This window comes from Peromyscus maniculatus, chromosome 22 (genome assembly GCF_049852395.1).
Source record: "Peromyscus maniculatus bairdii isolate BWxNUB_F1_BW_parent chromosome 22, HU_Pman_BW_mat_3.1, whole genome shotgun sequence".
In the NCBI taxonomy this organism is placed as follows: domain Eukaryota; kingdom Metazoa; phylum Chordata; class Mammalia; order Rodentia; family Cricetidae; genus Peromyscus; species Peromyscus maniculatus.
In genome coordinates this window covers 43,192,768-43,205,270 of record NC_134873.1, presented here as the reverse complement: position 1 = coordinate 43,205,270, position 12,503 = coordinate 43,192,768, and the positions used below count along the sequence as shown (strand labels likewise).

General features: G+C 42.6%; 1 protein-coding gene across 8 annotated transcripts in view; it reads left to right on the top strand.

Annotated features, from left to right (window-relative positions):
* The window catches only part of LOC143270261 (putative Polycomb group protein ASXL2), a 79,658-nt gene that overhangs the window by 14,466 nt on the left and 52,689 nt on the right, over positions 1–12,503 (top strand). For 3 of the 8 annotated variants that reach the window (XM_076559542.1, XM_076559543.1, XM_076559544.1), the window contains exon 2: positions 6,103–6,185. In XM_076559542.1, the coding sequence (XP_076415657.1) occupies positions 6,130–6,185 (56 nt within the window). In that variant the 5' untranslated portion in view covers positions 6,103–6,129. Of the gene's footprint in view, positions 1–5,853; positions 6,186–12,503 lie in introns of those variants that run through there. The other 5 variants (XM_076559541.1, XM_076559545.1, XM_076559546.1 and 2 more) reach the window with 5 other exon arrangements.

The window sequence follows — 12,503 nt, the reverse complement described above, 5'->3', positions numbered from 1 at the left end:
TGTGTGTGATAATGTTTTCCTGTTTACTCCCGGCTTTTCTTCAGATTATGTTAATGAATGCATGCATGTTACTTCACATAGTACCAGCCTTATCACTTTTATGTCATGTATGACTCAATAAAGGTAGAATCCATGAAAGGGAATATTACATAAAGCAGACAGCTCTAGGTTAAAATAAAAACTTGTACAGAATAGGAAATACGGAGGGGACAAACAAGGAGAAAACCTTTAATCATCCCGCTCAGTGCCAGTGTTGTTGATAGTATAACTTACCTTCTTGAATTTAATTGTCTCCTCCCCCTCCTCCTCCTCCTCCTCCTCCTCCTCCTCCTCCTCCTGGAGTAACCTTGTCTGTTTGTGGCGTCATTACTATGTAACAGTCACTGACCTTGAAGAAATAATACTGGCTACTTGGAAGGAATAAGTGCTTCTTAACTTTGGGTGAAATCCAGCACAATTCACTAGACATAGGAAGAGTATGGCTTGAGTAGAGAGGACTGATATTAGAATGTCGGCATAATGGAGTTTAGAAACTTGTTAGAGTTCCTTCCCCTTGGTTCTTTGTGCAAGAGTCCCCTCACTATTTAGTTCTGTTTCCTCCCTCCCTCCCTCCCTCCCTCCCTCCCTTCCTTCTTCTTTCTTTTCTTTTTTTGAGACAGGGTTTCTCAGTATAACCCTGGCTGTCCTGGAGTTCACTCTGTAGAGCAGACTGGCCTAGAACTCACAGAGATCGCCCTACCTTTGACTCTGGAGTGCTGGGGTGAAAGGCGTGCACCACCATCTCCTAGCTAGTTGTGTTTGCAGTTTGAAGTGCCTGTGTTCCTTTCTCTCTCCTTCTGTTCCTCCTTCAGCGGGATGACTTTCCTGTGTAAAGTTCAGTTTCTAAGCTGTCACAGTGTTCGTATATAGTGAGTTTGGTAGGTGGGAAAGTAGCATCTTGACTTCATTTGGTTCCTCGGTTTCAAATATCAGGTAGTAGAAGTTTGGAGGATGAAGCAAATGTCAAAACTGTACCCGCTTCTCATGAGGGAATCAAAATTTGGAATGGCTAGGCTCTCCTTTTGTCTTGGTGTGGAAATTCATTTCTGTCATTGGCAAAAGTAGTTGGTTGACTCCCATTCCCTGTTTGATTTGATGTTCTAGGAAGAATTCAGTGTTAGTTGTTGACCTGGATGCCAGTTCACTGCTAAGTCTGCTGAATCTGATGCCTTTTCCTGATTAAATGGAGTCTGAGTTCTCACAGCTAGTTAAAGCAATTTTGTTGTTGAAAAACAGAATGTTTCTATTAACCTTGCAGATTAGACATTGTTGACCACTATAACTGCAGAAGCATTTTGGCCCTTTTTTAAAAATGTTTTTTTTTTTTTTTTCCGAGGCAGGGTTTCTCTGTGTAGCTTTGCGCCTTTCCTGGAACTCACTTGGTAGCCCAGGCTGGCCTCGAACTCACAGAGATCCGCCTGCCTCTGCCTCCCGAGTGCTGGGATTAAAGGCGTGCTCCACCACCGCCCGGCCTAAAAATGTTATTTTTATGTGTTTGAGTGTTTTTCCTGCACACTTGGTGCTGTTAAGGCCAGAAGAGGGTGTGGGATTCTTTGAAACTGAAGTTACAGAGGTTGTGAACCTTCATATTGGTTCTAGGAATTGAACCTGGATCATTTGGAAGATAATCCATTGTTCTTTACTGCTGAAATTTCTCCAGCCTGGCTCCCCCCCACCCTTTTTTTTTTAATTTTTAAAATTTTTTTTGGTCAAGATAAGGATTTTTCTCTGTGTAGCCCTGGCTGTCCTGGAGCAAACTCTGTAGACCAGGTTATCTTCGAACACAGAGGTCCACACGACACTACCTCCAAGTGCTGGAATTAAAATCCTGTGCTACCACGCCTGACTCAGATTTGACTTTTCTTTTTTTTTTTAATTTATTTCAGATTTGACTTTTTTTTTTCCTCCTGTCCCATTAGCCACCTAGTTGGTTTGATAGTCATCTTGTGTATCTTGTGTAGCACAGACTTCCGAAACCTTAATCTGCTTGTGTTCTGGTTGATCTCTGTGACTACAAAGTATTAGTTATCCTGTTTAAGGCTTTTTGGTCAGTAAATAACTCTTCACTTGATCTTAGCCAAAAGGCCGAGAAGTGATAGTGAATAATTCTTATGCCAGACATTAAGAGATTATTATGTTATTAACATTTTAAATGTAAAATTAAATGATCCACGTTACACAAAATTCAGACTCTTCATTCATCTTTTCACTTCTTGAATGAACTTACTAGAGACTGATAATTTAAATCCTGCTTTTTGTTTTGTTTTGCTTTGCTTTGTTTTGTTTGAGACAGGGTCTTACTATATAGCCCTGGCCCACTTGGAATTTGCTATGTAGACTAGGCTGGCATGGAACTCAAAGGGATCCGGTGCCTGCCTCTGCATCTCTGGCTCCTGGGTGCTGAAAAAATAAAGTCCTGCACCACTATTTCTGGCTGAGGAATAGTCTTAGTAAGTCCTTTAGGAACCTTGTCCATTGCCCTTGAGTTCTTTGTCTCTTTTTTAAAAAATTATTTATTTATATTTTATGTGCATTGTTGTTTTGCCTGCTTGTATGTCTGTGTGAGGGTGTTGGGTCCTCTGGAACTAGGATACAAACAGTTGTTTGTGGCTGTGTGGCGTCTGGGAATTGATCCCGAGTCCTCTGGAAGAGCAGTAAGTCGGTGCTCTTAACAGCTGAGCCATCTCTCCAACTGTGCCCTTGAGTTCTTTATACTATTAATTTTTTAAAGATTTATTTATATATGTATCTTATGTATATGAGTGCTCCATTTGCATGATGGAGAGGGCATCAGACAGAAGAGGGCATCAGCTCCGGTTACAGATGGTTGAGAGCCACCATGTGGGTGCTGGGAGTTGAACTCAGGACCTCTGGAAGAGCAGACAGTGCCCTTAACCACTGAGCCATCTCTCCAGCCCTATACTGTTGATTTCTAATTTTTTTTTCATGTTTGATCATATTGTCATAAGAGTAGTTTGTTTAAATTGTGTTTTGTAGTTTGAACAGTTCCAGTAGAATTTTTTGTTTGTTTTTTTTTTTTTGTGAGACAGACACTGCCCTCCTGTGGTCAGAATAAGGTAGCTGTTTTGGAAAACTGCTAGCCTACATCTTGAGCTTGTGGTAAAAGAATATAATATGGTATGCCTTCCTTGGATCCTTCCCACCTTAAAGAGTTTTCCTCACTTTTCCTTAGTAAATCTACACTTGCTGTACTTTTAAAAAAATTGTAACAGTTTTGTATTTTTGCTCAGAAGTGTTTTGATTCTCAGGTTTTTCTAGTGTATGTATATATTTTTCTCATTCTTTATATTTTCTTAGGGAGATTCAGATAATTAAATATAAGCCAGGCTGTGGTGGTGCACTTCTTTAATCCTGGCATCAGAAGGCTGAATTTAAGGCAAGTCTGGTCTACAAAGCGAGTTCCAGGACTGTTACATGTAGAAATTCTGTCTTGAACTTCCTTTCCAAAAAAAAAAAAAAAAAAAAAAAAAAAAAAAGATAATTAAATATAAACAAAAATGGTTATCGAAAGGAGAAACTGTCCTTTTTTATTATTAGTATTTATGTGTGAGGTCATGTGCACACAGCTCAGAAAGCAACTTGAAACGCAAGAGGCACTTCTTTCTCTTCCTCTCTCATGTGGCTCTGGGGGATTGAACTCAGGGTAAATGCTCTCACTTGCTGATCCATCTCACCGTCCCAGGTCCTGTTTCTGTTTTGTTTTGTTGCCCAGCTGTCGTGGAACTCATTATGTAGCCTAGACTGACAACAGTTTGTTGCAGTATTCCTGTCTCTCCTAAGTGCTGTAATTACAGGCACGATCCATTTGGAGGGGGAGACACCCTCTCCATGTGTAGTCTAGGCTGGCTTCTAACTGGTACTGCTGTCTCTCCCTTGACAGCACTGGAATTAGAGTCACATACCATTCTGTCCAGCTTAACCAAAGGACTGTTGCGTGTAAACACAAGTGTTTCACTCATGATAGTTTACTCTTGGTTTTTCTTGCAGTATAGTGCAGTTTCTGAACAGAGGAGTGAGTTTTGGAATTTATGATTATTTTCTGTTTGTTTTTTTAATTAGTAGAAATTAATATACCATTAGTTATTTATAGTGAAAACTAAAGAAAAAAACAGAAGGCTAATAGCTCAAGGAAAGCATGCTCTTTTGTTTACTTCACCTGAGTAATGAGGGTGACATTTTTGATAAAGCTAACATCAGAAATAGGATGTGGCAAAGATTATTGACGAGCAGGGCACTGACTCCTGCTTCAGCGTGCTGAGTGCCGGGGCTAACGGCCTGCACCACTGTTTCCTGAAGCATAGTTGTGCGTGTCTGATCTTAACAGTTGCCATTTGGGGTCTGTTGTGTGTAGTTTGTCTTTTGTGAGTTCCGCTGAGTGATTGTAGATTATGTATCTGACATTCTGATGCTGTTAGGATCCCACAGCCCTGAGCGGCTGGCATGTGTCTCATTGGGTACAGTGCTGAATAACATATAAGAGGCCCTGGAGTCCATCTCTAGCAAAAACCAGGTGGATGTGGAGTGTCTGAGCATGGGGAAGGGCAGATAGGGGGATCAAAAAGAAGTTCAAGAGCATTCTTGGCTCTATGTGGGGAGTTATGGGCAGCCTGGGCTAGAGAATCTGTCCTCAAATCAAACTAAAACAACATCAAATGCTTGTTTAAATCCTATGAGAATTTTTTTTATGTTTTTTTCTGTGTGTGTGTGTGTGTGTGTGTGTGTGTGTGTGTGTGTGTGTGTGTGTTCTCGAGACAGGGTTTCTCTGCGAAACAGTCCTGGCTATCCTAGAACTCACTCTGTAGACCAGGCTGGCCTTGAACTCACACAGATCAGAGATCCACCTGCCTCTGCCTCCCAAGTGCTGGGATTAAAGATGTGTACCACCACAGCCCGGCCAGAAATTATTTTTTTGTTTGTTTTTGAGAAAAAAGTTGTATCCTGGCTGTCTTTGAACTCACAGAACTGCCTACCACTACCTCCAGTTCTGGGATTAAAGGAATGTCCTACCATGCCTGACATTGGCTTTAACTCCCAAGTTTCTACCAATCTCCTGTGTATTAAATTTCAAAACATCATAATTTTTAGAACTTTGGCAGCTATTCACATCTATTTTGTATTTATGTTTGCTAGTGGTTAGTTTCCAAGTGTGGTATTGGTTTATAGCTGCTGCCATGTTGCCTGGGCAGGTATAGAGAGGGAAAGGACCATGACATACCCAAAGCCTAAAAACAAATTAGGAGAATTCTCTACCTCTGACATTAGGAAGGGCTCCCTTTACTGTGCTTCAGATCAAAAATGACAGATTGTCTTGGAACATTTTCTGTCTGTATCAGTGTGCTCTTGGGTTTCAGGTTGCTGTTGAGTCCAGGACAGGAGGTTGTAGAGAAATCAAAACCAGGAAATTCACTCCTGACTATACTGTGTTTTTTCTAATTGTGGTTTAGCTTTATCTGCTCCCATTTTCAGAGTCTTCAAATAGTGATTCCATTCATTCTGTCCCGATTTTTAGTTAAATTTAATGGGAAAGACAGAACAAACTAAGCTTACTGTTCGTGTTGTATCCAAAACATAGTTGTTGTTGTTGTATTTTTAATTTTTATTTAAAGGAAGCATGGATTTAGCTGGGCATGGTGATGTATGCCTTTAATCCCAGCACTCTTGGAAAGCAGAGGCAGAAATCCACCTGCCTCTGCCTCCTGAGTTCTGGGATTAAAGGTCTGTGCCACTACACCCTACTAAAGTAGATAATCTAAAGGTGTGTGCAGTGGTAGACCACAGGTAGGGATGTGGTATGGGAATGGAGACTAAGAGTAATCAATTCCATATTCATTAATAGGATTAATTAAAGTGTTAATTTTAACCTTTTTGATCCATTTCTGCTTCATAATTTGACTTACTGTTTGTGATTAACAGAAAATATCTGGGTGAAGTCTCTAGATATGTATGTTATAGATCTAATTATTGACATAGTTATAATAATAATAGACAATTATAAGAATGAGAACTTAAAATAAGAATTCATTGTTATTCCTTGCTTCTCAGGTCTTAGAAAAATACCCCAATACACCTATGAGTCATAAAGAAATTCTTCAAGTTATCCAGAGAGAAGGACTAAAGGAAATCAGGTGAGTTATTAAAAGTATTACTAGTAATAATTATGTTTAGAGTATCTAATAAAATTTAGTATGTTTTGGTATTCTTTGTCTTAAACCTTCATTGGTTAGTATAATGTACTTTATGAACTTCTAGTTCATTTTTCTCTCAGTCCTTGGATTTTTTTTAAGTCATAGCATTTATAAAATCAAAAGTAAGTAAAGTAAATTCTTCATGAAAAAGTAAGTAGCTGATTTTCAAAGCCTATGCACCTTGATTCTTAGGAAGGCCTGGAGTCATCTTTAAGCTGTCATCTATCACTTTGTGCTTGGTAATTGGACAAAAATTATTACACAGCAGCTTCAAAAGTAGGCAGTGTAAGAAGAAATAAGATTTCTTAAAAAGAATGAAATGGAAAAGGTCTTTGTGTGTCAAGAGAAAGTCTTTGCTGGGCATCATCACACATGCCTGTAGTCCAAGATGCTTGAGAGAAGCTAAGGCTGGAAGATCACTCGAGCCTATGAGTTCTAGACCAGCTTGGACAGCATAGCAAGAGCCTCTCCCCCAAATAAATAGATAAACAAACAAATACACAAATAGGGCTGCCAAAATGTCTCAAGGAGGTAAAGCTCTTGCCAGTTCGGTGACCTGAGTTCAGTCTCCAGAGCTCACTGTGGAAGAAAGGAGGTGATTTCTGGAGGTTGTCTTTTGGTCTCCACATGCATTCTGTTTCACACATGCACAGACACACACACGCACACACACACACACACACACACACACCCAGACACACACATTTAAAAATGAATTTTTAATCTTCAAATGTAGTAGATATGTAAATAGGGTCAAAGATAATCGTCGATTTCTAAGAGTCTTGTTATGTTAGCTTATAATAGTCTTATTTGCATAATTAAGACTGTCATTAAGAAATGTTAAAATTATGCCAAATTCATTGTGTATATTGAGACAAATTTGGCCATCTACATTGGAGATATTTCATTAAGATAAGAAATTTGAATAAAAAAAATGTTAGGTAGGCTGGGGCGCATTTCTCAGTTTTCAGGAAATAGAGACAAGTGCCAGGCCAGCTTCAGCTACTTATTGAATACCAAGATGGTAGGGCTACCCAGCAAACTCTGTGTATTAGTTACTTTGTTGCTGTGATAAAGCATTATGACCAAGGCAACTTATAAAAGAAAGCTTTCAGTTGGGTTTACAGTCAGAGAGGGTGCTAGAACAGTAATTGAGAGCTTACCTCTTGGATTCACAAGCATGAGACAGAGTGAGCTAGACTGGGAATTAGATGGGTTTTGAGACCTCAAAGTACACGCCCAGTGATACTCCTCCAAGAAGGCCACACCTCCTAATCCTTCCTAAAACACTTCCAACAGTTGGGGACCAAGCATTTAAATATATGAATCTATGGGGACCATTTTCTTTAAACTACCACACCCTGTTTCACAACATTAAACCAAAATAAGGATACAAAGTTTGTGCTTTTTTTGTTTGTTTGTTTGTTTGTTTGTTTTGTTTTGTTTTTTGAGACAGGGTTTCTTTATGTAGTCTTTCCTGGCTGTCCTAGATCTCACTCTGTAGACCAGGCTTGCCTTGAAAGCAGAGATCCATCTGCCTCTGCCTCTGCCTCCTGAGAGTACTGGGATTAAAGGTCTGTGCCACCATGGCCTGGCTAATGGTGGTTCTTAATTGTGGGCAGGGGATCACTCTGGTGTGCGAGGAGCTATTTTTGAAGATAATACTGGATGAGAAGAGGAACACACTGTATCATTTAATAGGCAGGTAATAGGAACACCACATACCTTACATGGACAGTTCCTCACATTGAAGAGTTGCCAGTGATGCGTCTTTGAGAAACACTGAATTGTGCTAAAAAATTTAAAAATAGACTGCAATTTCTTTTTATAAGTAGCTATTGTATGATCTAATTTTTTTTTTGAAAATTTGATTCTTTTGGAGTTTCACATCATGCACCCCAGTTCCACTTACCTCCCACCCTCCCAAATCCTCCCCTCAGCTCTGCAGTGTTCCCCCCCACCCAAGAAAATTTTAAAAATCAAAACAAAGCAAGCGAGCAAACAAGAACAAGACAAACAAAAACCTCTTCACTTCTCTTTCTTTCCCACCTCTTCAGCACCTCTTCATTCATCTGGGTGGCATCGAGGGCCTCTGTGTTATACAGTACACCCTTTTGTCCTGCCTGCTTTACTAGCAAATGTTGATTGCAGTGAATCTGGGGTCTGGTTCAAGGCCTCTGGTTTCTGGTACATCATCATCACTCACCAGAACTCCTCTGGGATATCCAGTGGCTGCCCTGAGTCATTGAGCCCCTGTGGGTATTGTCCCACAGGATCAGTCCCTTCACAAGCTCCAGCAGGTCCTGGATGGGGTAGATGTTAGGGTGGGCCAACCCAAGGCCCTGCTGTGAGCAGATGGTAACTGAGCTAGTCAGTCCAGGCCATTGGGGCCATCCACCTCAGGTGAGAGGGTGGAATCAGCTCCCCTACGCCCATGCCCTCAGGGTTGTTTCACTCTCACTTGTGGTGAGCGGTGGGGCCATCTCTCCCATGAGGGTTGAGGCCAGCTTTCTTGCTGCAATGTCCATCGAGAGGCAAGGCCAGCTTTCTCTGAGCTAGCAAAGGGTGGAGCTGGCTCAGCATGGCCCTCTGATTTCATCTTGCAGGGTTACTTTGGACCCCTGAGGTGATGTGGGTCACAGACATCAACACAGACCCCAGCTGCAGCTTGACCACAGACCCAGACATGGTCCTTGGCAGCAGCTGGGTCTAGATGTCACAATTTCCCCAGGTAGCAGTGCAGGCCACTCAAATTGGCCCGAGCCCCAGTGGTTTAGTGTGGCCCTCGGACACCAACATGACCTTCGCCCTCGAGTGTCTGCACGGCCTTCTATGGTAACAGGAGCCTTTGAAATCAACACAGACCCTGGCTGCAGTAGGGGCACAGACTCAGACATGGCCCTCAGCTGTAACTCTGGCCCAGACATCACCATGGCATTGGCCAGCAGTGCAGGCTGCTCAGATCTGCATGGCCCTAGGACACCGACCTGGGCTCAGATGGATATCTGACCCTGGGCATCCTCATGGCCCTCAGTGACAACAGGCCACATATGTCAATCCAGACCCCGGCCGCTCTAGGGCCACAGACTCAGACTTGGCCCTTGGGAGTAGCCTGGGCCTGGATGACACCATGGCCCCAAGTAGCAGCACAGGCCACCTAGATCTGTATGCCCCCAGACTCCAACAAGTCCATCGGCTGTGGTTGAGATCCCAGGCCTCTGTATAGGCCCTAGCGGCATTCTTGGTCATAGACTTCAACACAGACCCCAGCTACAGCTCCACCAGGGACCCAAATTGTCTCAGGCTGCAGCTCGGTCTGTCGACATCCTGAGTCCAGGTGGAAGCACTGGCAACTCAGATCAGGATGGCTCTGGCAGCATCATGGCCCCAGACACCAACAAGGCCACAGGTTGTGGCCCAGACCCCAGGCTCCATGTGACCTCTGGTGGCAACATGGACCACAGACTTCAACACAGACCTCAGCTGCAGTAGGACCACAGACCCAGACATGGTCATTGGGCAGCATTCTGGGTCTAATTGTCACCAGGGACCCTGGTAGCTGCATAGGCCAACCCAATTGGCATGGCCCTGGGTGGCAGCCCAGATCACTGGAATCAGTATGGTCCTCAATGGCAACAGGAGGTATGAATATCAACATAGACCTTGGCTGCAGTAGGGCTGGGGACCCAGACATGGCTCCCAGCTGTAGCCCTGGCCCAGATGTTACCATGGCACTGGGTAATAGTATGTGCTACTCAGGTCTGTGTGGGCTCGACTGCAGCATGGCCTTTGGGTACCAACATGGTTCCGGTGACTGAAAAGGCTTCAGGCAACCACACACACACACACACACACACACACACACACACACACACACAGCCTTCGGTTGCAACAGGAGCCACAAATGTTGGCCCAGACAGCACCATGGCCCCATGTGGCAATCAGGCCTCCAACATCAGCCTACTCTTCACTATCTTCATTTCTTCCTTTCTGCCTCTTTCCACAGCACATGGACCACTCTGCTTCTCTTTCTCTGCCATTTCTCCACCACATATTTGCTCATCATTATGGCACTCACCTGCCCGGCACCTGACTAACCCCCACTTGAGCAGAACTGCAAAAGGGGGCCGTGGATGTCTTCCCACCAGCCAGGGCCTTGAGTGTTCCTTAGATTTCAACTTTAATTTTCTTTAATGTGATACTTCAGATTTGCTTATTTTTGTGGTGTTGGGGGTTGAATATAAGGCATCATTGGATTCCATGTAAGTGAGAGATGTACCTCTGAGTCATGTACCCAACCCTTGAGATATTTTCAATTGGTTCTTTTCTAGAGCAAGAATATCCCCTCTGTGTGAGGGGCATGGTAAAGAGACCACTGAAATGGCTTCTTCATTAGGGAGAAGGTTTTTATTGTGAATAAGAGAAGTTATCCAGAGGCACCTGGAAGAGTCCAGAGCAGTGAGAGAAAGAAGTAGACTGGTCACAGGCAGGGCTGTCTTCAGGAGAAGTGAGAGAGCATGGAGTGGAAACACAGGCCTGTTGTAAGGAGGACAGGAAGCTGGGGGAAGGGAGGAGGGCCAGGAGGCTAATGTGGACTTTGAATTGTGTAACAGCTATTTGTGATGCTGAGGAAGCCTGGAGGCCAGCATGGGCTTCCATATGTAGATAGCTGCCACAGGCATATATATGTCTGTCAGTAGAGAGCAATCAGTGTCTCTTCTGTAGTCGAGCTTGAGCTCATTTCTGGACATGTGGACTGTTGGAGACCCAGCTGCCCTTCCCTTTTGAGCTAGTGCTGTTGTGAATGTCTGTATCCCAGCTTCTTGGGAGGTTGAGGCTGGAGTATTGTACATTTCAGTCTGGCTAGAGTAACCTAGTAAGACCTCATCTCAGAAAGAAACAACCAAAAATCAGAATGGGGCCAGTGAGATAGTTCAGCAGTTAAGGTGCCTGCTGCCAAGCCTGACATCCCAGTTTGATCCTTGGAACCCACATGGTGGAAGGAGAGAATCAGCCTCCTGCACATTGTACCCTGGCCTCTGTGTGTGTGCCTATCATGTGCAGGTAAACCCACCCACACAAACTTGAAAAACAAACAGCAGCAGAAAAAGAAGCTTTGATTGTGGTCACATATCAGTAGGTTGAAAATTAGTTTATTTCATTGATATGAAAAGTTATAAATGAGCATACCTCATTTTGATGTATTATCTTTCTGAAAAATTTGTGTGTAAACATTTATAAATTAACACACTAAAAGGCCATTTATGCCGGACAGTGGTGACTCAAGCCTTTAATTCCAGCACTTAAGGCAGAGGCAGGCAGATCTCTGTGAGTTTGAGGCCAGCCTGGTCTACAAAGCGAGTTTCAGGACAGCCAAGGCTATACAAAGGAACCCTGTCTCAAAATCAAAAACAAAAACAAAAGCTGTTTATTTTTATTTTTTTAAAGCACTTCGAGACCTTTCAATGCCTGTTTAGAAGTGTAAAGCACAGTATTTAAAGTACAGGGGAGACAGAACCCGCCTTAGTTTCCTTGTAATAATCTGTGACTGTTGGTTGTGTTCTATTTGAATTCTGAGTATACATTAGTGTGCATTGCTTCTAGAGTCACAGTTTGTCTGTCTTATCTGTTAAAGCGGTGCTGGCAAGTCAGTCCAGCAGCCCTCATATGCTAGCATCCTCCTAGAGTGGAAAAATACTTGCACTTGAGCAGATTCTTCCTGAATTTATCTTACCCATGAATTTGCTGTTTTCTGACCTAGACCATTCATTAGAGTCCATATAGTAGGTAGTTTGGATGTGGCATCAATTTGAATCTTATATTTATAGGTCAATATGATAGATTGTGAGGCTAATGAATGGTTGTGGTCAACTTCCTAGTTTCTAGATTAGTTTTTTTTTTTTTCTTCCTTTTTCACCTTTGGAAGAAGTTTAGTAGGAGTATTTAAAAATCATTGGCTTTTCATGGAAAGTAACCTGAAAGAGGTACAGTACTATATACATAGTAATTGGCAATTGTGAGGATAAGCAGATGGCTTGGATGTGTATTCCTTCCCACAGAAACTTATCTAATAGTTATAATACAGTGATGTCTCTGATGAGCTGTACAATTAGAGGTCATCGGTTGCATTCTCTCCTATAACCTTTCCCTGTCACATTATTTTAGTTACAGAATAGACACACAGTTACAGAACTGCCACAAAAGACAGTTGGAAAGGATAATGTGTTTTATGTCTCATTTTTTACAAATGAATGAAGG